At 41.2% G+C, this 23,951-nt stretch overlaps 1 protein-coding gene across 6 annotated transcripts in view; it reads left to right on the top strand.

Moving 5' to 3' along the window:
* The window catches only part of rnf44 (ring finger protein 44), a 155,586-nt gene extending 132,347 nt beyond the window's left edge, over window positions 1–23,239 (top strand). For all 6 annotated transcript variants that reach the window (XM_059990246.1, XM_059990245.1, XM_059990247.1 and 3 more), the window contains 6 exons: window positions 5,906–6,067; window positions 10,301–10,407; window positions 12,718–12,802; window positions 13,297–13,418; window positions 14,858–14,957; window positions 21,842–23,239. In XM_059990246.1, the coding sequence (XP_059846229.1) occupies window positions 5,906–6,067; window positions 10,301–10,407; window positions 12,718–12,802; window positions 13,297–13,418; window positions 14,858–14,957; window positions 21,842–21,904 (639 nt within the window). In that variant the 3' untranslated portion in view covers window positions 21,905–23,239. The remainder of the gene's footprint in view (window positions 1–5,905; window positions 6,068–10,300; window positions 10,408–12,717; window positions 12,803–13,296; window positions 13,419–14,857; window positions 14,958–21,841) is intronic.
* Window positions 23,240–23,951: the final 712 nt, after the last annotated feature.

Below are 23,951 nucleotides of genomic sequence, written 5' to 3'. Positions count from 1 at the left end.
TTGCAAACAAAAACCCACTGCTCTCGCATGAGCTTTGTGATCGCAGTGTACATGCCTCCATCGGCCAGCTATAATCAGTCACTTCCAATACTGCGTGCTGCCAGCACCAAACGAGAAACTGTCCACCCCAATGCATTTCAAATCATGGTTGGGGCTTCAACCAGACTTATTTGAAGAAATCTCTGCTCGTTTCCCGTCAGCATATAACCTGTAGCACCAGAGGTCCGAACACATTAGACCACTGTTACACTAAGATGAGGAATGGCAACAGTTCCATGCCCAGGGCACACTTCAGGAAATTGGATCATTTGGCTGTCTTGCATACAGGCAGAGGCTATAGAGCAAAGCTCCAGAGATGAAGGTGACAAAGAGGTGTCCTGCAAGGCAGAGGAGCCACTATAAGATTGCTTTAGTCAGTGGACTGAGCTGAGTTCAAGGACCGATCGGTGGATCTGCATGAATACACCGAGATTGTCACTGACTTCATCAAAACAGTTGTAGGTGTGTGTGTGTCCACAAACTCATTCAGGGTCTTCCCCAACCAGAGCCCTGGCTGAATGATAAGATTCGCAAACGGCTGAGGGCCAAATCAGAGACTTTCAGGTCTGGTGACCAAGTAAGATACAAATGGTCCGGGTGTGATCGTAGGAGAGTCGTCTCACGGGCAAAGTGGCACTTCTGGGCTAAACTTGAATCACTGCAAAATGCTTGACAGCTGTGCCATGGTTTGAATGTTATGACAAAGAGAAATCAAGGAACATAGGTAACAACAGGGCTTCGCTTCCAGGAGGGCTCAAAGCCTTCTATGTTCGCTTTGTCAGTTAAAACGTGGAGAAAACTTTATGAACTCTAACAGCATCTGATGACCCGGTGTTGTCAGTCACTGAGGTCAGTGTGAGAGCACCCTTCAGGAGGGTGAACCCACAGAAAGCATCCAGCTCAGATAGGGTACCTGGCTGAGAGCTAAAAGCATGTGCTAATCAACTGGATGGAGTGTTTGCTGATATCTTTAACCTCTCACTTTAGCGGTGTTATGTAACCACCTGCTTCAATCTGGCCACAATCCTACTGGTCCCTCAGAAGAATATGGTAACCTGCCTCGAAGACTATTGGCCAGAAGCATTATTATCCACTGTGACGGAGTGTTTTGAGAGGTTGGCGATGAAACACATCGACTCCTGACTGAGAAGCAGCTTGGATCTGCTCCAGTTTGCCTACTGGCGCAACAGATCCACACCTGGATGGCGAGATGCTTATAGCAAGATGTTCTTTATCAAGTACAACTGAGGAATTAAATAATATCATCCACTCAAAATTAATCATGACTTTTGCCTTGATACCCCCTTGTGCAATTGGATCCTCCTTTTCCTCACTTGCGAACACTATTCATTTTGGGTTGTCAACATTTCCTCCACAGTCTCCGTCAGCACTGGTGCACCACAAGCCCTGTGTGCTTAGCCCCCTGCTCTACTCACTTTATACTTATGACAGTGTGGCCAAGCACAGCTCCAATGCCATATTCAAGTTTGCTGATGAACACCACTGTCGTTGGCCAAATCAAGGGTGGTGACGAATCGGCATATAAGAGGGAGATTGAATATCTCTCAATATCAGCAAGACCAGGGAGCTGATTATTGACTTCAGGAGGGGGGAACTGGAGATCCACGAGCCAGTCCTCATTGGGGGATCAGAGGTGGAGAGGGTCAGCAACTTTAAATTCCTCAGTGTTTTCATTTCAGAGGACCTGTTCTGGGCCCAGCACGCTAGTGCAATTACAAAGAAAGCACGGCAGTGCCTCCGTTTCTTTTGGAGTTTGCAGAGATTAGGTGTGATTTCTAAAACTTGGACAAACTTCTGTAGATGTGTGGTGCAATGTATATTGGCTGGTTGCAACACAGCCAGGTATGGAAACATCAATGCCCTCCAAAAAGTAGTGGATATGGCCCAGTCCATCACTTGCAAAAGGCCTCCTCTCCACTGAGCACATCTACCCGGAGGAAAGCAACATCCATTGTCAGGGACCCCCCCACCACCTAGGTCATGCTCTGTTCTCATTGTTGCCATCAGGAAGAAGGGACAGTAACCTCAGGACTTACACCACCAGGTTGAAGTACAGTTATTACCCCTCAACCAGCAGGCTTTTAAACCATTAGGGATAACTTCATCCAACTTCATTTGCCCCTTGATCTGTTCCCACAACATATGGAGTCATTTTCAAGGGCTCTTGAACCTCATGTTCTTGATATTGATTGCTTGCTTGCTTGCTTATTTATTTATTTATTTATTATTCTTTTCTCCTTTGTATTTCCACTCTGTCTTTTGCATATTTGTTTATTGTCCGCACTGTTGGTTGCAGACTTTCATTGATTGGATCTATTATAGTTCTTGGGTTTACTGAGTATTCCTGAGAAAAAAACGTATCTCAGGGTTGTATATGGTGACGTTTATGTACTTTGATAATAAATTTAATTTGAACTATGAATTGAGAAACATTCTTCCACAGGAGCCAAATATATACTTGAAAAAGAGAAAATCTCATAACATTGAGGAATGAGCATCAGAGTAGAGAAGAACTCAGTAATTGCAAACAACCACCATGGAGTTGACTTCATCATATACAGTTGCAGGAAAAAGTTTGTGAACCCTTTGTGGCTACCTGGTTTTCTGCATTAATTACTCATAAAATATGGTCTGATATTAAACTTAGTCACAATAATAGACAAACAATCTGCCTAAACTAATAACAAACAATTGTACTTTTCATGTCTTCATTGAACACATTGTTTAATCATTCACAGTCCAGGCTGAAAAAAGTAATAAGAACCACCTGTAGCAATAATAAACTCCACCAAACATTTCCTGTAGCTGCTGATCAGACTTGCACAATGGCAAGGAGGAACTATAGACCATTCCTCCATACAAAACTGTTTCAACTAATCGGTATCTCTGGGATACCTTGCATGGACAGCCCTCTTCAGATCCACAGCAGGTCGACTGGTTTAAGGTCTGGACTCTGAGTTGGCCATTCCAAAACATGAATTTTCTTCTTTTTAAACCATTCTGTTGTTGATTTACTCTTGTGTTTCGGATCATTCTCTTGTTGTATCATCCAACCTCTGTTAAGCTTCAGATGATGGACCACTACCCTAGCATTCTCCTGTAAAAAGTCTTGATACAATTTAAAATTCATTGTTACTACGACGATTATAAAATGTCTGGGCCCTGAAGGAGCAAAGCAGTAACAAACCATAATACTCCTTCCACCATATTTCACAGTTGGGATGAGGTTTTGGTGTTGGTGTGCAGTGCCCCTTTCCCTCAATACAGAGCAGTGTGTATTTCTACCAGAAAGTTTAACTTCTGTCTCATCTGTCTACAGAACATTGTCCCAATGTTTTGGAACATCCAGGTGGTCTTTTGCAAACTTGAGACATGTGGCAATGTTTTTTTGGAGAGTGGTAACCACTGCGACAACCATTCTTATAATGGTTCAGTGTTTTTCTTATAATGGACACGTGAACAGAGACTTCAGCAAGTTCGAGGGACTTCTGCAGGTCTTTTGCTGCTACCCTTGAGTTCTTTTTCACTTCCTTCAGCATTGCATTTGTAGCCTTTTCCAGCTTCATGCATCACTACAATTCTTCTTCTAAGGTCATCTGAAAGTGGTTCTGATTGACTCATGTTGCACATGAACAGATCTCATCAGTAACCCGACTTTATGTGTCGTTTTTATACTACAGGGCATCTCTACAACCCACGCCTCCAATCTCATCTCATTGATTGGAACACCTGATCCAAATAGCTTTTGTAGAAGGCATTATCCCAAAGTTCATATACTTTGATGAACCCAGATTGATTGTTTAAATGGTGTAACTCAGTATTGATAAGAAGAAGTACAATTGCTTGAATGTTATTAGTTTAGACAGGTCGTGTTTGTCTATTATTGTGACTTAAACTGCATTTTAAGAGTAATTAATGCAGAAAGCCAGGTGATTGAAAAGAGTTCACAAACTTTTTCTTGCAACTGTAATTGTACGAATTACAAATACCTACAGTGCTTTTATGTTGAGAGCAAGGCCTCCAGTTGGGACGTCCTGCAGAGTATATACACAGATGTTGAGTATTTTCCCCACCTTTGATATATGAAAAAGGTTCAGTGATTCATTGCTGATGAAGTTGCTGAAATTTCTATTTTTTTCTTTCTTCTTTGCCCAACTGCACATGGGTAGTATATATATTTTCTGTTGCTTTACACCCCAGAGGTTGCTCTCAGGCTCAGTTTTGTTGTCACAATCACAGGTGCAGTGAGATCTTATGGCAGCAGCCCAAGCACAAGAAAAACATAAGTCATGTACAGGTTTACAAGAAAGTACACAAAGTCCATTTCAGTGCGAAGTAGGCAAGTGATCATAAAGTTGCTCAATTAGTGATTGGTGTTTTGCTGGTTGGTTTAAAAACCGAATGGTTGAATGGAAGTGGCTGTTCCTGATCCTGGTGTTGGGCTACTTCACGCTTCTGTACCTCCTATCCAGTGGAAGCTGTGAAACAATGGCATGCCGCAGATGGTAGGGATCTTTGATGATAGTTGTTTCATTCTTCAAGTAGCGCCTCCTTTAGATACTACCTAATGAAGGACATGCCTGTGATAGATTGGGCAGAGTCCACTAATCCCTGCAGCTTCTTACTTTCCTGGGCATTGGAATTGCCAAACCAGAAGATGATGTAATTAGTCAAGGTACTTTCAACAGTACATCTGTAGAGGTCTGTTAGAATGTTCAGTGACAAACTGAGCCTCCATAATCTCCCAAGAAAATAAAGATGCAGGTACGCTTCCCTTATTAACGACCTAAGCCTGAATGTGGAGAAGACCAAGGAAGTCATTGTGGACCATCTCCCTCTGCGAATACATGGCTCCAGGTTCCTGGGAATTCACATCACAGATCCCTTAATATCACCTCCCTGAACAAGAAGGTGCAAAAGCACCTCTGATTGCTAAGAAGATAAAGGCAAGCAAGGCCCCCACCCCCTCATCTTAACTGCATTTTAAGGGAGCATCATCGAGAGCAACCTAACGAGTTGTATTTCCATCTAGTATGGGAGCAGTCGAGCATCGGACCAGGACTGTGAGAACAGCTGAGAGGATCACAAGGGTCTCCCCAGCATCCATCGGGAACGTTTATCAGGAGCACTGCATAAGTAGGGCCCTTAATATTATTGAGGATCCCACCCGTCCATCCAGCATTCTCTGTGACTTTCTACCATCAGGCAGGAGACTACGATGCATAAAAATAAGAATATTCAAGATGGGAAATAATTTCTTTCCCCAGGCTACTAAGCTTCTGAACTCCCGGCCGCATTGTATTCAGAGTGTCACTGGTTAATCTGTTCCATACCATGCAATATTTAATATTAATGCTCTTCAGTTTGGTATTTATATGTGATTTATCTGTAGATTTTATCCTTATCTTCATAAGTTATCGTGTGCTATGTGTGTTATGTTGTACTACTTTGCTTTACACCCTGGTCTGAAGAACATTGTCTCATTTCTATATACATTATATGGTTGTATATGTTATATACATGTATATAGTTAAAGGACAATAAACTTGACTTGTTGTGTCTGACTGGGCCCAAAACAGGTCATATGATTTTTTGATGGCCAGGAACCAAAAGCTGCTGACTGTCTCATTAACAGAGTTGCTCTGTGGGTGGAGAATTGTTGGCCCTGTGGGATCTGGTAATATGGGGTCACTGGTTCATTCCCAATAAGGCATCAAAATACTCTTCAGAGATCAAAGTTATGGTTTTTGTTCAGTAGTCATTTCACATCTTTGTATTTTTTTTTCTGTAAATAATTTTGTTTATGGAAGAAATGCCAATGAGTTTACCACCCATTTCTCCATAGCCCTTGCAGAGGATAGAGAATGAAGTTGAAATGAGAGGGGACCAGCATCCAGTTGGGGGTTTTACATACCCCCCATCACATCATCCCCCTGCCATGCCTACTTCTGTCCCTCTGCAATATCTTCCTCATGACCCTTTACATCAGGAGTTGCCATTTGGAGTGGTGAGTGTTCTCTCCAAGTGCTTATATAGTAGTGTGGTTTAGAATTTCAGATTATTTGACAAAGGTCACAGCAAATCAAGAATGATCTAAAGTCACATTACCAGAAAAGAGTGTGATTTCAGAATAAATGCTATTGTTTCTCTGTCTTAATTTGTGCATTATCCATTTGTTGCTGCAATTGTTATCACCATCTCGTTATCTTTTTTAATGAATAGCAGTGACCCATTTAATTTAATTCCGGAATCAACCATTTCTGGGTTGTTGGCAATTAATATAAAGTGAATTGCTTTAAGCTGGTGGCTAGTACATTGTTGGATTCTCCACTGTTGTGAGCTCATCATAACCGTGTCACCATTCTCCGTAACTAATGAAATTGATGTTATTCAGGGGATGTTTCACACTGCAATTAAGGATCTGATTACACGGGAACGAATTCTTTGTGGCAATCTAATACCAGTGTAGAAGGCAACCATCTGAGGAATAGGAAAAAAATCTAAGCGTGATAGCAGTATTTTAATAAAAGCAATGACATCACTGATAACTGTAAAATCATGAGTTTTACTTGTTTCTTGTGTGCATCATTTAGAAGTAATATGGATACCACAAAAAAAATGTTTACAAAAATGTCCAGAATATTCAAGGAAAGATAATGTCACAGTTCTTTAACTTTGCCAGCAAAGTGTGTTATCTACTCCAGATAGGAAGAGTATCATGTTCATTTGGCCCTGAGAAAATTCACACAAATACAAATTGGGTTGAGTGCCTGAAAATCCATGGCTGCTTCTTTACGAACAGTGTTTTCCTAATTTACTTAATTCATTGCATCAATATTCTGGTGGTAGACAGAAATGTGGAGGCACAATTGACCACATAGAACTTACTCTTGTACATTATCTAGTGCGGTGAAGTAGAGGGTCAGGACTGGGGAGTTACAGTTAGTACTTGTACTGGACCAGTGCACTTGTTTTCACTTTTATTTGATGTCTATACTCAGATGAAAGATCATTACAAATGACAAATTTGCAGTCAAATAAAATAAAGGGCATTCAGTTCTTCTAGTGGTCAGTGGTTTTGTTTATTGTTCAAGTGAATCTCATCTATAAATTGATTTCTGGTTGCAGCCAGGTATTTTTTGTTTGTGTTTGAGGTTCTTCCAGATTCAGAACCCATAGGTGCGTGATGTGCATTCCCATACAGGTTGCCAGTCATGAAGGATGTCTGTGTGCATTCAAGCCACATAAGCTGCTCCGGTTACCCCTACTGAACCAGGCGCTGGCTAGAGAGTTGAGGTCAGCTGCTACTGCTGGGACAAAAATGTCAATATTCAAATATTTCCTTATATAAATGCATTCTTTGGTCTTCACACCTCTACCACCACCCTGCCTAATCTCAGCTTCCATCTTTACACCAACACCTTGAGGACCTCCACTCTTTCGGTTGGCCATCTGCTTCCTGTCTTGGTCTCCGCCATTAAAACCCAACTGATGATCTGGCCTGCACCCTCAGATAGTGTGGTGACCCACGGACTGAAAGCATCTGAAACGCTCCTCTCGCATTGACTGCAGACCTGATGTTGGCTGAACCAGCCGAGCCCCATCCCTGCTGATCCATTTCTCTGTCCAGGTACAAAACCTGACTCTCCACAGTGATTTGTTGTCCCTTATGCTTTAAGTGTAAAGTTTCTGGTACTTAGTGCTGGAATCCTCCAGAAAACTGCCACACACACATATGCACGCACACACACCATTGTCTTCTTTTGATAAAGGTTTTATTTTAAATGGAAATGCACTTTTTTCCCTTACATTTTTCTATTTAAAAGAGTTGTACTATTTTTCAAATGCTTATTGATACACATGTACTTCATTATGTCCAGACACACTGCCCCATTAACATGCTTTCAAACATTTTACTGCAAGGAATCCCATGGTGCTAGGCTGAATTGAACTGTGTAAGTATAAGATGTTAGAATGAAGAATGCAGCAGAGGGGAATTGGGCTTTAAGTCCGCATCCAGCATATGCTGGCAGTCATCCATGTTTATCCTGATTGGTACTAGTATGCAACTTGTCCCTGAGGTCAGTATTGTTTACATGGATGCTGATTCAGAACTTGTTCTTTGAGTACTAAATGGCAGTTTGACAAGAGGAGAGAGGGTGGGTGAAGCTGAATATTGGCAGGAAGCAGTGTCAAGTTTAATCTAATCAGCTGATGCAGTTCACTAAATTGAATGTAAGTAAAACAGGGAAGGTTGTTAATTTAGTCCTCAGCAGCAGCTTGTTGTAAACGCAGGAGGTCATGCAGATGCTGGAAATCTTGAGAGAGAGAGAGAGAGAGAGAGACACACACACACACACACACACACACACACACACACAGTACTGCATGAACTCAGCAAATCAAGAGGGGGAGTAGACAAGTAGACAAGCCAGTGTTTTGGACGGAGACCCTTCATCGGGACTGGAAAGGGAAGGGGAAGAGGTGGTGGGGAAAGCTGACTGGCTTCTGCTTATACCCCTCCATTCATGCTGCCCCACGTGCTGAGTTCCTCCAGCACTTTTGTGAGCAGCTTGTGTAACTTCCATACAACGCTGGACAGCTGGAAGAACTGCTGTCTCGCGTCTTTTTAGTGACCTGGGTTCGATGCAACTTTGAGTGCTCCCCATGTGGAGTTTCCATGTTGTCCCTATCAGCGGGTGGGTTTTCTCATCTACCAGGGCTCTGAAAGAGGTTATGGAGTCATTAGTAATGATTGTTCAAGAACCATGAATTCTGCAAAGGTTTCAGAGGACTGGAAAACTGCAAATGTCAGTCAGTCTTTAAGATGGGAGAGAGGCAAAGGACAGGAAATGACAGGTAGCATAGACAAAGGGGAGTCAGTGGATGTTCACTTGGATTTTTAGAAGACCTTTGACAAGGTGCCACACGTGAGGATGCTAAACACGATAGGAGTTCAAGGTGTTACACAAACATGAATTTGACAAGGGGAGAGAGGGTGGGTGACTGGCAGAAAGGCATAGAAGGGGGGAATAAAAGAGGCCTCTCCAGCTTGGCTGCCAGTGCCTAGTGGTGTTCTTCAGGGGTTGGTGTTAGGTCTGTTACTTTTCAGAGTATATAATAATTATCTGGAAGACAAAATTTATGGCTTTGTGACCAAGTTTGAGGGTGATAGAAAGATAGGTGGAGGGGCAGGTAGTGTTGAGAAAGCAGGGAGTCTGCAGAAGGACTTGGACAGGTTAGGAGAATGAGCAAAGAAATGACAGATGGAGAAAATGTAGGGAAATTCATTGGAATTCAGAAAAATGAAGGGGGAATCTCACTGAAACCTACCGAATATTGAGAGGCCAGATATTGTGAACGTGGAGTGGTGGTTTCCAACAGTGGGAGAGTCTAGGACCAGAGGACATAGCCTCAAAATAGAAGGGTATCTCTTTAGATCAGAGATGAGAAATTTCTTTAGCCAGAAGGCGAATCTGTGGAATTCATTGCCACAGACAGCTGTGGAGGCTGAGTTATTGGGTGTATTTGAAGCAGAGTAGATTTTGATTAGTAAGTGCATGAACGGTTATGGCAAGAAGCTGGAAGAGTTGGTTTGAGAGGGAAAATAAATCAGCCATGATCGAATAACGGAGCAGACACAAAGGACTGAATGGTCTAATTGTATTTCCACATCTCTTGTTCTTATAGTTTGTGTGTACATTGCTCGTTTAATTGGCTGCCATAAAATGCCCCTAGAGTGTAGGTGAATAGCAGGAACTGGGAGAAGTTGATGAGAATGTGGAAGAATAGGTTTTTAGTGAAAATTAATGAGGAAAAGTGATTGCTTTGTGTGCTAGTATAGATGTAATAGAATGAAGTCTCCTATGTTGCAAAGAAATATGGAATATATAGCTTTAACGTTGATCCTCATTACTTGGTTCTAATCACAGGGCTTGAATTTGAGCCAGTCAACATTATCTCTGCATTTATAGGACTTGTAGATTTTAAATTTAAATATTTTGTTGCAAGAAGTTACCTGATAACTTAATCATATCATCTGCGTAAGATAAATGCTACATTTTCTCTTCAGAGCCACAGTGCCCACTGTTCTTGATCATTGTAGATTGGAAGTGGAATTCTTCTGTTATTATATTGCACTAAGTCATCTGACAGCATTCTGATAATGGTCTGAAATTACTGTCTTACAGGGAGAAGGTTTCAGTGTTTAATTAAAACTACTGTGTCTTTATTTCAATAGCCATACCCACATGTTATGCCGCGGAGAATGACTGGACAACGATACCGCTTACAGCAGCCTTTGCCACCACCTCCACCCTATTACCCCAGCTTCCTGCCATATTTCTTGTAAGTGATCCTTTTGTGAAAGCAAAGACAAATGGGTCTCTCCTGAATGCTGCTAGGATTTGAACAATAAAGTAAAATAGCATAAGCCAGAGCAGGCAGTGTTCAATGGATTTATTTTCAGTGTTTTTAGCTACGGCCTGTATTTCTAAACTGTAGTGTATACCTAATCTAAGTATCAAAAAGGGGGAAAACTTGATTAATGTTTATTTTTTATCACAATTTTTAAGGTATTTTGCTGTCTTTGAATATGTGTGATGCTTGTTCTGACTGATCTGTTCAGTCTGGTTGGGTGTATTTCAATAATTGGCAATGTTTATCTTTGCATCACTGCCAAGATTCTTATAATTTTTTTTTTAACGTACTTTGATCATAGAAAGGCAAGGGTTTTGTGGTATCAGGAATATAAATGGAAGTGACAATCCTCAGGCCTTATGCCTGTGAGCTGTAACAGCAATCAACCACACAGCCATTATATTCTTTGAGTACAGTACCACCTTATGTTTTCTGGTCATCATAGCAAGGATCACTTTCGCCTTAATTCATCTAATCTCATTATTTAGACCTTGCAGCATTTACATACGTTCTGGTCCAGCAACATTTCTACAGTAACACTTAATAAAAATATCACTACAGGTAAGGTATTTAATTAGTAAAGGACTGTAGAAGATTTCTGTATCTGTCATCAAATTTTGCCCTGTAGGCAAAATAAAATCAGACAATTTCAAGAAACGTTTTGCAGATACTGTTTTTGGAGATCAGCATCCGAGTGGATGATTAGTACATTTATTACACATTTGTCCAGTTGACAGGAGTTGTGTCTACCACAGTTACATAGCAGGGTTTCCTTTGCTCCTTGATAACGCTACAATAACTAGAATAGCTGAGGCAACCACCTACCAGTGTGAATGAAACCCAATAATAAAATGCTCTTCAGTAATCTTCTGATAACAGCCTTAAACTGTGGTGTTAATTCTATTTAATGTTTGATTTTGATTTGTCTATCCTGTTAGAATTTTCCTTGGTGAGTTTTTTTTTCAGCCTGTCTGCTTTTCTTCCTTTCTCCTCTAGGCTCATCTTAAATTCAGCAAGAATATGGCCCACGGATGTCTTTCTGTGGCTATTTGTATGAAAATTCTCAACCAATAGGTCCACTATCTCTGCAGCCACTTCCTTTGAAACCTGAGCATGTCGTCCTGCTGACTTGTTCAGCTTTAGCCCCCTGAGTTTCTCCAGTACTTTACTCCTTATAATAGGGATTTTTACCATATTATTTGAAATTAGCCCATTTGATAACTAAAACCGAGCTGCTATTTCTTTGTTTACACCTATTATTTCTTCAGCCACATCTCTAAGGGCCACATGTTAACCCTAGCCACCTTCCTATGTACAGTATATATCCACTGAAACTTCCACTGGTTATTCTTATGCCTCATGCAAGTTCTCTCTCAAAATTCATTTTCTCTGTTTTTATGTAATAAGTCTTCTGCTGCAGAATCCTGAAAACTTCCCAGTCCCCTCTTCTGCTGCTAGCCCTCTTATATCCTGGTTTTTAATTTAATCCTTTACTTCCTTAGTTAACCACAGATTGTGTCTCTCTCTTCTTGAATCCCTCTTGTATGTTCCTATGATCCATTAAAGTTCTCCATTTTCCATTTTTATTTAAATGATTCATGACCATTATTGAAAATTTACAAATGGTGGCAAATTAGTGAAAATTGTACACTAAAATGTGCAGAAGGGCTTAAGTTCGATGATATTAACAGATGGCAGAAATTCTATACAGATAAATGTCGTTAAATGCATTTTAGCAATAAATCATATACACTGAACATAAGGTTTTTAAGAGCAAAGAAACAGATGTGGTTGGAAATGCCAAGTGTTCGTGAAATAGGAGAGCCATAAATGGGCAAACTTAATTCCACATTTTATCGTAACAATGTCAAAAATAAGGATGTTGTACTGGTCACAAAACGTAATTGTAAATCTGAAGTGAATGACAAAACTACCTTATAAAAAGGTTAATACAACCGCTTTTTTGGTTCACTGACAGAGAAAATAAGGGAAGAGTCCAAATGATCTAAAATTATAAAGATGTTTCCAAAGATTAAATAATTAAGATTTTTTCTATTGGCTGAAGTATCAGTTATATTTAAGTTTGACGTGCTGGGACCTAAATTCACTGCTTATAGAAGAGGATAAAATTAAACCCAGAACCGCCCTTACAGAAAATCTGTCTCGAAATGAGGGAATTGTTTTGATGTCTGTTTTCATTTGGAAAATCAAATTAAATTCTTGTTTCTTCAAACACAGATCAATGCTTCCAGTGCCTCCTGCTGTGGGACCAGCTATCAGTGTGGAGCTCGAGGTGGAGGATGTGGAAGTTGAAAACTATGAGGTGTGTAATTTCTGCACCGTTAAACTAATCTATTCTCAGATGGGCTTTCAGTTAATTTTCAGTATTTTCTTGTATTGTCAAAGAGGAAGCCTTTGTGGCCTATCGCTGTGCCTAAGGTCTCTCCCTTTTGATAGTGCCGAGGTTTCTGCACGTGTATTTTGGACTATCGATTTTTTTCCCAGTCTTACGGTTCTTCTACTCTGTAGAAGTCTTGCCGCTCTTTCTCGTTTTTTGTGCAGGGGAGGAGGGAATTGGGGGCCGGTGTTCTCATTGTGTTTCATGCAGGGGGAGGAGGTTCGGGGGGTTGTTGACCAGCTTGGTGGGTTTGCTGTTTCTCTCTGAACTGACTTTCATGGTTTTTCTTTGTTTTGTGGCTATGTGGAGAAGAAGAATCTCAGAGTTGCATACATACTTTGATAATAAATGAACCTTTGTTGTGCTACAGTTCAATATTTTGACTCCCTTGTACTAGCATTGGCCTTGTATGTTTGCAGGCACTGCTAAACTTGGCCGAGCGACTGGGAGAGGCTAAGCCGCGGGGGCTCACCAAAGCAGACATAGAGCAGCTTCCGTCCTATAGGTTTAACCCTGAAAACCACCAATCAGAACAAACCTTGTAAGTAAAATTTATACTGCTGGCTAGCCTTTCATTCCGATCTGTTTCCCATCCCAACGTACAGGAAAAACGACCATCCGTGTAGAGTTGGAATAAAGAATTTCCACAGATTTAAAATAAACACCACGTACAGTGCACCATTGCCAGTTTATCTCTATTATGGGAGCAAATAGAACAGTGAGTTTGAGTGGGTCTGTGCTGCTAATAAAGATTCCTATTGTCTCCTGTAACAAAGCAGTTGATTGTAAAGCTTATCTGTAGAAGAATGCTTGATGTTTATTCTGGTACTGTGTTGAAATTCCATCCTTTATCTGTGTCCATTTACACAAAAATCGAAAGGTGTGCCGTGGCTGAAGTAGTATTAGCAATATAAAGAGCAGTATCTCTCAAATAGAGAAGTAGCCTGCAGCAGAGGTGTATATTGCTTGCCTGCAGTGACAGTGTGCTATTAACAAATTAATACAGCTGGCAATTACTGTCTAAACTACTTCCTGAGCCAGGAGAGTTATTTCTCTGTTGCTGTTGCTGCACTTTGCTGAGCAAGATGCCTGTCACTTTCCATCATCATCTGTCATGACCTCCAGGAGCTTGTCTGACACAGGAAACTCCAATTTCTTGCTCACCTTGGCACAATGCACAGCAGAGGAGAACACCAAGGTTTTCCAAGGGTATTTGTAGATGCTGTCAATGGATGTTCACCTCCACTTTTGTACTTGAGCATTGGGAGTACTTTCCCAGGGTACTGGCCTCATCTCCTCATCTCTGCCTCTGTCTTGAATCCGGATGTTTCTTGTACTTGGCATAAGCACACTGGAAGTAGATTAGTCATAGGTAAATGGAAACCCAGAGATGAAATTCACCTCCTCTCTGAAGTTCACATACTCATATTGGCAGCATTGATAAAATTGACATAATAGTGGAGAAATATCAATGCAGTTATAGATGTAGTTAAATTCATTTTGGTTAACAAGATATCAGAGGGGGTGGTGTTGGAAATAGTTAAGGGTCTTCATTTATTTTCATCAACAATAGTCAATTAAAAGCATCAATGACATGAAAATTGCAATCTTATGTACATACCATAGCAGCACAGTAGAGTAGTGGTTAGCACAATGCTTTACAGTACCGTCAACACGTTCAATTCCCGCCACTGTTGATGAGGAGTTTGTATGTTCTCCACGTGACCGCGTGGGTTTCCTCCGGGTGCACCCGTTTCTTCCCACAGTCCAAAGACGTACTGGTTGATAGGCTAATTGGTCATTGTAAATTTCCCATGATTAAGCTAAGGTTAAATCAGAGGTTGCTGGGGGGCGTAGCTCAAAGGGATGGAAGGGGCTGTTCCAGACTGTTACTCATAAAGAAGTAAATATCTGTGATTCCAACAGTCACTGTTAATTTAAGCATATTATAACTGTACATTATTTTTACATTCTGTCTAGGTGTGTAGTGTGCTTTAGCGATTTTGAGTCGAGGCAGCTACTTAGAGTCTTACCCTGCAACCATGAGTTCCACGCCAAGTGTGTTGATAAATGGCTGAAGGTAAGAAGATTATTTTGAATGAGCCAAGTGTTTAATGAATGGTGCTTCTTAATTCCTTTAGAACATGTTTGGATCTCTGCTATAATCAAATACAGACTGCTATCATCAATTTTGAGAAAATTATGAAGAATTAGATGCTCATCAAATCATAGACAAGTTAGTCATGTCAATAATTGATCCATTAGCAGCAGAACTTAGATCCGTAAGTCTGTTGTTTTTCAAATTGTCTTAATTATTTTTTCAGTTGCATCAATCTGCATTGTCAGATGATTGTTCAATATTAATGGAAAAGTATTAAAAGGGTCTTTTCTTCTGCCTAAGAATGTTGCATTTCTGTTAGAATCTACTTCCATTGACACGTAATGCATTCTGCAATACCTCTACCAAGTAATTATTAATCAGGTTTGAATGGTGATCTCCAGCTGAAGGGGCAAAGGGTGAAAATCACAACTTGCTCAACCTTGTTCTTGCCCAACAACTCAGTACTGTCAATAGGCATCACAAAGCTGCAACCAGAAATGGGTGCTGGGGTGATTCTCCTTCTCTGAGAATGGGAATCAAGCTTAGCACCTTCCAAATCTACATGGTGCTAATGTTCCTGTGAACAACAGACCTAGTTTCCTCTCTCTTTCTGTCTGTCTCTCCACTTTTAGCAATGGTCCTTTCTTATCAATCTTGTGTTTTTGATGCCTTTCTTTACAGTGCTATGGGGGTATGGTTACCATACAAGTGGTTGTTGTGTATTTTTTTTACTTGGAGACAAAGTAGACAAGGACATCTGTAAAAACGAAACCTGTTCGTTAACCAGGAATGGCCTGTTAGACATAGAGGGAGCACTTTTTTGTTGTAAAGAACAGCATCCTGTGAATTTAAAGTTGCAATTTAGTTTCAGGGTTTAAAATACACACTTGTGGTTATAACATCATTAGAATTATTTAATTGATTATCACCATTTAATTCTCTGCAGGGGTTCTGCTCTATGTTTGTTGTGAGAGGCTGAGAGACAAGATGATTGCTGCCTATAATAATCGTATTTCTTTGAATGATGTTTCCTCTCTCTCCTTTGAGGGGCAATAATTGCTTGATGGTCAAAGAATTAAAAAAAATGCACAGCAGAGTTGGCCAGGCATGGGAGATGCGTTCTTCACGTTGAATGTCCTGTAGTGTGCCTCTGCATTTTTAAATTCCCAAGGGTTGTTGTCTATCTGAAACAGTAAATGATTATTATAAATTTCAAAATCTGACTTCTTGGCCCATTTCTGCACGGTAATTCAAAGGTTCAGTAGTGTGAGAAAATTGCTGAGAGGGTCTTAAGTGCTGTGCAGTGTAGATGTACACAGTAGCTTGAAAAATGCCAGGCTCAATTTTTTCATTGTCAGTGATCAGCATTTTTTAAGTTATAGTTTATATTCTTGTTATCCCAAATGCAGATAATTTTTCACCTGTCTGGAAAGCATTGCTCAGGCATGGTGTCATTGTTACCCATTCTTCATAATGGAATCTAAGTTACATTTGTTTGATTGGAAGTAAATTTTGGAGAAGAGGGTGCATGAGTCTTGCTGTTGTTTAACTCCACACAACTTCTTTTAGACTGGAGTTAACCACGTACAACGGTAGATGCAAACCTCAAGTCGTTTTTGTTTTGAAATCCTCAATGTTTTATGCTGCAGTTGAACTCTTCAGACTCTGACCACAGATCAGAACTTGGCAATTCTGTTGTATAAATGGATAAGTAAACACTAGCATGTATTTACAATATAAACAGCCTTATAAAAAGAGATTTAAATTATCTACAGTGTAGTGGTAGGGTAATAGATCGGGGGCTAACTAGATTGGTTGATTTGATTAACTGCCTGGGGAAGAAACTTTTAAGTTGATCTGCCACATTTGTTACCCTGTGTATGAGTAGGCTGTTCTTTTAATTACATCCATCTATTTGCCTGAGTTTGAACCTGTGTTCACATAACTCTTTAGGATTTGCATTGACCTTGGGTGAATTTTGGGGATTGAGTTGATCAGGATCCTGTTGTGTAGTGGAATAATTTTGTGTGCATAAGACCACTCCTGGATACAACCTTGTGTGCCAGTTCACTGCTGAGTTCTGTGTTCTGAAGGTTCTTGCCTTCAGAATAGATGTGAAATTGAGAATCTCTGCACATTGACAGAGAAACTAATTACTCCATTACCCAGCTCCAAAAGGTACATAAAGGCATGCTGGCTGGAACTTGCCCCTCAGTCATATATTTCCTAGGGAAGCAGGTTTACCTTTGGCGGAAATGTTTTTGACTGCACACATGTTGCATCCAAATTTTCAGAGAGTAGAGCACCAGAGGGTTAGGGGCATCACATATTACCTTTGCTCAAAACTGGAACAGAAGCAGTTTTCCTCGTCCTCATTGGTTGGATAATACTAAAAGAAGAGTCATACAGATGAAGTGCTCACTGTCACCAGTCCCAGTGTCTTCAGAGTGAAGGGGGTTATCTGCTGATGACTTGTGTGTAGGACCCTAACATGTGCGTGATCAGTTGATGCTGCCACTCAGATCCGATCTAGTTCCACCTGCTTGCTATGCTCATGCTTGGCCAAATGGCCGTGAAAAGCTGTTGGAGCCTGCAGTACCCTGCACAGCCTTGTGATCCAGAGAGGACAGTAAACAGCGTCCAACCCCACACAAAGCAACCATGGTATGGAAACAAGGAGAAGGGGGAAGGAAGGAAGAGCTATACAGATTTGTTTGTCCCACTATGTCTGGAATCCTCGTAAGTCTGAAACGAGCATCTGCAAGCCAGATTTCTCAGGCACCACACAGCTGCATCTACTACCCACATAGCCACATTGCAAATTTTAGTGTCACCATAACTTAACTTTCCAGACTAAACTTAGGAATGAAATCGTAGCATGTTGCATGTACAAGTCCACTAATTTTCCCAAAAGCCTTTCCCTAGAGCTGGTTTGCCGCTTCCTGTATTCTGCTTTGCCATAACTCAGTTTGACTGGTGGAAGATAGTTGAATATGTGGAGGCAAAGGCAGTTTTTGCTGAATTTGATGTGTGCAGATCCATGCATGCTCTGAACTGCAGCACCCGGGCACAAGAAGCAGCATATGGCCAACGGGCAACAGCGAGAGCGGCAGATAGCAGAGTAGGGGACATGCGTGCTGCCCTCCTCAGAGACTTCAGCATGTCTGCATTGCATGAAGCCCCGACCCATGTTCATAGAGACTCATTAAACCTTTGGTCCAGTGGAGGACAGGACGTTGGATTGTTGGCATCCCATGGCTTCTCCACTTTTCGCTATTATCAGAGCCATTCCATCAGTCCCATTTCCCCACTCATTTCTCTAAGCTGTTGTCTCCCCATTCTCAAACAATCACCTACACAAGAGCTCATTTACACTAGTCGTTTAGCCTACCACTCAAATGTGGCAGAAGCCAGAGCACCCAGGGAAAACATCCATGGCTGCAGATTTCACAGAGGACAGCACCAGAGGTTAGGATTCATTTGGGATCACTGGAGCTGTGAGACAAGCTCACTACCTGTTAAACCATTGTGCGCCTTCTCATCTCCTTCCTCCACAGTGGGATTTGCGTGCGCAGGGAGAGGTTTTCAAAAAAGGTTCACAAAAATGATGCTAGGATTGAGTGACGTCATATAAAGACCATTTGATGGCTCTGGGCTTGTATTTACTCGAATTCAGAAGAATGAGGGGTGACCTCATTGAAATCTATCAAACGGTGAAAGGCCTTGATAGAGTGGATATGGATAGAGTAGATATGGTGGGAGTGCCTAACAGTAGAGGGCACAGTGTCAAAATAGAGTGGTGTCCTTTTAGAATGGAATGAGGAGAAATAAATAAATAATATTGAGAACATGAGTTGTACAGTGCTTGAAAGTGTGTCCATAGGTTGTGGAATTGTGCATAGGTTCAGGAGCTTGATGGCTGAGGGGTAATAACTGTTCCTGAACCTGTTGGTGTGAGTCCTGAGGTTCCTGTACTTTCTTCCTGATGGCAACAGTGAGGAGAGAGCTTGGCCTAGGTGGTGGGGGTCCTTGATGGATCCTGCTGTGCTGCACTCCATGTAGATGTGCTCCGTGGTGGGGAGGGCTTTGTCTGTGAGGGACTGAGGTGTATCCGTTCATGGGCATGGTGTTTCCATAGCAGGCCATGATGTAACCATTCAGTATATTCTCCACCTTGTGTTTATAGAAGCTTGTCAAAGTTTTAGATGCAAACTTCTAAGAAAGCAGAGGTGCTATTGTGTATTCTTTGTAATGGCATTTTCTTGCTGTTCCCAGGACAGACTTCTGAAATTTTAATGGCAGAGAATTGAAAGTTACTGACCCTCTCCGCCTCTGATCCCTTGCTGAGTACTGGCTCATTGATCTCCAGTTTCCTCACCCTGCAGTCAATAATCAGCTCTTTGGTTTTGCTGACATTGAGTGAGAGATTGTTGTAGCCATATTTTCTGTGTACAGATCAGCCAGCAGTTGAAGTGTGTTGTCTGTTCAGTCTAGAAAGGAAAAATAGTGTATCTAAAAGACCATAAGATATAGGAGCAGAATTAGGCTGTTTGGCCCATTGAGTCTGCTCTGCTATTTCATCAAGGCTGATCTAATTCCCCCTCTGTCCCAATCTTTTGCCTTCTCCCCGTAACCTTTCATGCCCTGACTAATCAAGAATGTATCGATCTCTGCCTTAATACATCCAAAAACTTGACCTCTACAGCTGCCTGTGGCAGTGAATTCCACAGATTCACTACCTCCTAGCTAAAGAAAGCCCTCCTCATCTCTGTTCTAAATGGACATCTCTCTATGCTCTCTGCACCCTCTGGTCCTAGACACCCCCACCATAGGAAACATCCTCTCCACATACCCACTCTATTGAGAGCTTTCAAAATTCGATGCATTTCAGTGAGATTTTCCCCCTCATTCTTCTGAATTCCAATGAATGCAGGCCCAGAACCTTCAAATGCTCCTTGTATGATAAGCCCTTCAATCCCAGAATAATTTTCGCGAACCTCCTTTGAACCCTATCCAATGTCAGCAGATCCTGTAGTATCATACAATATGTGTAGATGATTTAGTGCCACTGATTGGGCAGCTGCCAGTGTATGCTAACTGAAATATGGGTGTGTGACTTGAGGCTGGGTTCAGTGTATAAGTTCTGGGTGATGGAGATTGTGGGTAGTGTTAGGGTGGGTTGAATGATGGGGCCTGAAGAGCTGGTTTTGAACTTCAACACACACAAAATGCTGGTGGAACACAGCAGTCCAGGCAGCATCAATAAGGAGGAGCACTGTCGACGTTTCGGGCCGAGACCCTTCATCAGGACTAACCGAAAGGAAAGATAGTAAGAGATTTGAAAGTAGTGGGGGGAGGGGGAAGTGCGAAATGATTAGAGAAGACCGGAGGGGGTGGGATGAAGCTAAGAGCTGGAAAGATGATTGGTGAAAGTGATACCAAGCTGGAAAAGGGAAAGGGTCATGGGACGGGAGGCCTCAGGAGAAAGAGGGGGGGGGGGGGAAGCACCAGAGGGAGATGGAGAACAGGCAAGCAACTAAATATGTCAGGGATGGGGTAAGAAGAGGAGGAGGGGCTTTAATGGAAGTTAGAGAAGTCAAGGTTTTGAACTTGCTTGGATGTGCATCATTGAACCTTTTGCATTGAATACAGCCTCCAGGCCCCCAGAAATTGACTTGTGATGGTGGCCACGGTAAGTCTGCACCAGCGCTTCGGAACTGTACTTGGAGGTCTGCCTGGCCCTGTGCTGATAATGGAACATTATTCCCACTTACACCATTTCAGCAAAGCAACTGAAAATCTTGGCAGACAGTTCCTTTGTCATTGTAATTCTCTGCAGTGTTTCCTACACTCCCTTCAAATGGTAACCGTACCTTGTTGAGCTGCATGGCTTGATCTAAACAATGCAGCTGATCTTTAACGTTGGGCATGTCTTGAGCTGGCTGGATACTGAAATCCTTGCAAAAAAAAAGTGTTGCAGTTAATGGACTCATATCAATTATTGCAATCCAGGACCACTGTCTGCCTTGGTTTTCAAGTTACATTGAATCAGCTGCATTTCCCCTTGTCAGCTAACATTTAAATTCTGAGGGCCGAGGGGGAAATATCTGGTAGGTTTATCAAACTGGTTCTTACTGTAAACCCAGTTGAGATAAGGATCAGCTCTATTCACCATATAAATTTTCATGTATTAGGAATTTGTTGGCATGACACGCAACAAAAAATCTACAGCATTCAATAAATATATAAATGATATAAAAATCAAGTTAGTAGAATGAATATGGAATAAAATGTGCATAAATATTGACATGTATTTATAGAGTCAACAGCATTATAATAAGTGGGTTAAAGAGTTTGCAGTGTGGTGACTGAGAGGGGTGATTAACTAGATTGGTGGATCAGACTTCTGCTGAGATTTAATTCTCTTCCCTGATGCATTCTAGTATTCTTACTCCATTTTAACGTCTAGCATGCATCTACAGATGGATGTTTTCTGGCTTATTTTTCCTGCTTTGATGAATTGACATCACATTTGATGCTGTCTGTTGTGTTTCCATATTGTTATGTGTAGTGTTATGGTGAATTTCATTTCCTTCATTTCGTGCTCTGCTATTGAACTAGTGGCAGGTTGTAATGTCCTTTAGTCATTGTCTCTCTGTAGATAACATGCCTGTGCAGTTCAGGGAAACATTGGACAGTGTATCCTTCTGAACAGCCATCAGAAGAGTATCCTAAGTTACTGAATTTCTACTATGCTGTCAGTTGTGAAGAATTTGCTGGTTTTCATTAAGCCATGATTCTAGTAAATATGATGCTTGTTCTGCAGTGATCGTAATAACCCATGTAATATTTTCTTTACCTAGACCAATCGTACATGCCCTATCTGTCGAGCTGACGCTTCTGAAGTTCACCGAGATTTAGAGTAAAGCCATTTCTGCAGCACAATATTGAAGACGTTACCTAGGTGACGTGGGGGGAGCACAATGTTCACCCACGCACCCGTGTTACCTTAAGCCTTCCCCTTGAACAACAGCAATCTAGGATCTTATCTGGAGTCCTGTTACCTCTGTTTGCACCGTGCGATTTGATGACTTCAGCAAACACCTGGTATCTTCGCTTAGAAACAGTTATGGAGTTGTGTTGTACTAACATTGTGTTCCAAACTCCAAAGATTTTAACCTGCGTGTATTTTGATGTGTATTAACATTTTATAGTTTGTACGATCATTCCAAGTATTGACACGAAATTCGAGGGGTTGTGATTTCATCATATGCTCGAAAAGAAACAGTAGGTGGAAGACGATGGGGTACTCTGCCCGATAAACCCTCCAGCATACTGTACTGATGGAGCAAAGTAGAATGGTTGAGATGTATGTGCGCGCGCGTGTGTCTGTATGTTATCCGTATACTGTCTGAATGTACCTATCCATGTTTTCTTGGATTTGAACCATACACTGGTCTAGTTCTCCTGTGTGCCTTTGCACACACTATCCTAACCACTTCCAAAATATTTCCTGTATTGTTTGCATGAACAAAAGTGCGTGAATGTGTTTGAGTGAAAGACTAGAGGAGGGAAAATATTTAATGTGCACATATGCATGCGTGTCCAGCCAGCTTGGACTGGTGATGACTAGCTCTATCCAGCTGTGGGTGGGGGTGGGAATCTGTGCTCAGCTATTACTGCCATGCACTGTACTGCACACATACCTAAGCTCACAGCCTTTGTGGTGCAAAAATTATTCCAAGCAGCTAAATTATTTTAGGATTTGTGGTTGTTGATTGCTCTGTAGATGCCACCAATTGTTTACCAATGATTTATGTGGTGGGATAGTGGATTGTTTACTGTTTTAATTAGTCCTGACCTAAGGGATGGTGGACTCTGTAGGAGACCCATTGGCCAGGGGCCAGGGCCCTGTGTTCTGTGTTAGGAAGATTTTTGCTTTGGTACTTGCACAGTTACAGTTACCTCATTTTGCCATGTATGTATTTGAAATTTGCTAATATATATATAGGAAATGGTTCTGATGCTAAACATTTTGTGTTTTCATCCCATTTGAATCATATTGTTGTAGCATTTAACATAACTAGTTATAATGTATTATACATCTGTAAACCAAATTGTTTCAGAGACAAAATTTTTAACAGATTTGTACTTTTTTTATGAAAGTTGCTAGTTATGCTTTACCAGGTAGTGCAATCATTTTTTATTGTTGTGGCTGATTTGAGAGGGTTGTTCACTAATAAATGTATGATGTATACCAATATAAACACGTTTCATGGCTTAATTTAATTTTGCAATTTGAGAATTTACAATTGATGCCTTGCCTACAGTAAAGTAAGTTGGTTTAAGCTACTGATTGACAGCATAAAGCTGAGTCATGGGCATATTATTACAATGTCCTGTGCACATACAGTATGAAAGAACTCTTTACTTCCTCTTCTATTTAGGTTATACGTAGTTATTCATCATTTATACCATTTGTACATTGGCTGCCATAGTTGCTGCAGTACAACAGTGACAGCCTTTCATTTTTATTTATATTTTTCCATTTCAATTGCTTTTAATCATTTAGCCATTCCCCAAGGTCTTAAATGTCTTAAATGACACGCTCATTAAATGTGTGTGTGTTTGAACAATGATCCGGCTTAATCCAGTTTTGATTGATGCCTGTAGACTTGAAGAGCATTTTTCAAGGATGTTTTGAGAACATTGTTGACTGTTTTCCTCAGACAGAGCTCAGAGGAGGTTCTCAAAAGCTCCCATGCAAAATAATGCAATTACTCCTCCTTGCTCCTGGTAATGTTTTGTCCATGACCACTCAATGTGGAGAAGCGACGTTCAGGATGGCATTGAAAGCCTTGTCCATACATCTACAGCTCACAGAAGTCCACCTTGAGCAGTGGAAGGAGCACATCAATTCCCAACCTATTCACCTGCCTGGCCTCTGGGGTAACATCTGCTCCAGCTAGTGAA

The sequence above is a fragment of the Hypanus sabinus genome, chromosome 15 (assembly GCF_030144855.1).
Source record: "Hypanus sabinus isolate sHypSab1 chromosome 15, sHypSab1.hap1, whole genome shotgun sequence".
Classification (NCBI taxonomy): Eukaryota; Metazoa; Chordata; class Chondrichthyes; order Myliobatiformes; family Dasyatidae; genus Hypanus; species Hypanus sabinus.
The sequence above is the reverse complement of the archived record's forward strand: the minus strand, read 5'-3'. Positions and strand labels throughout refer to the sequence as shown.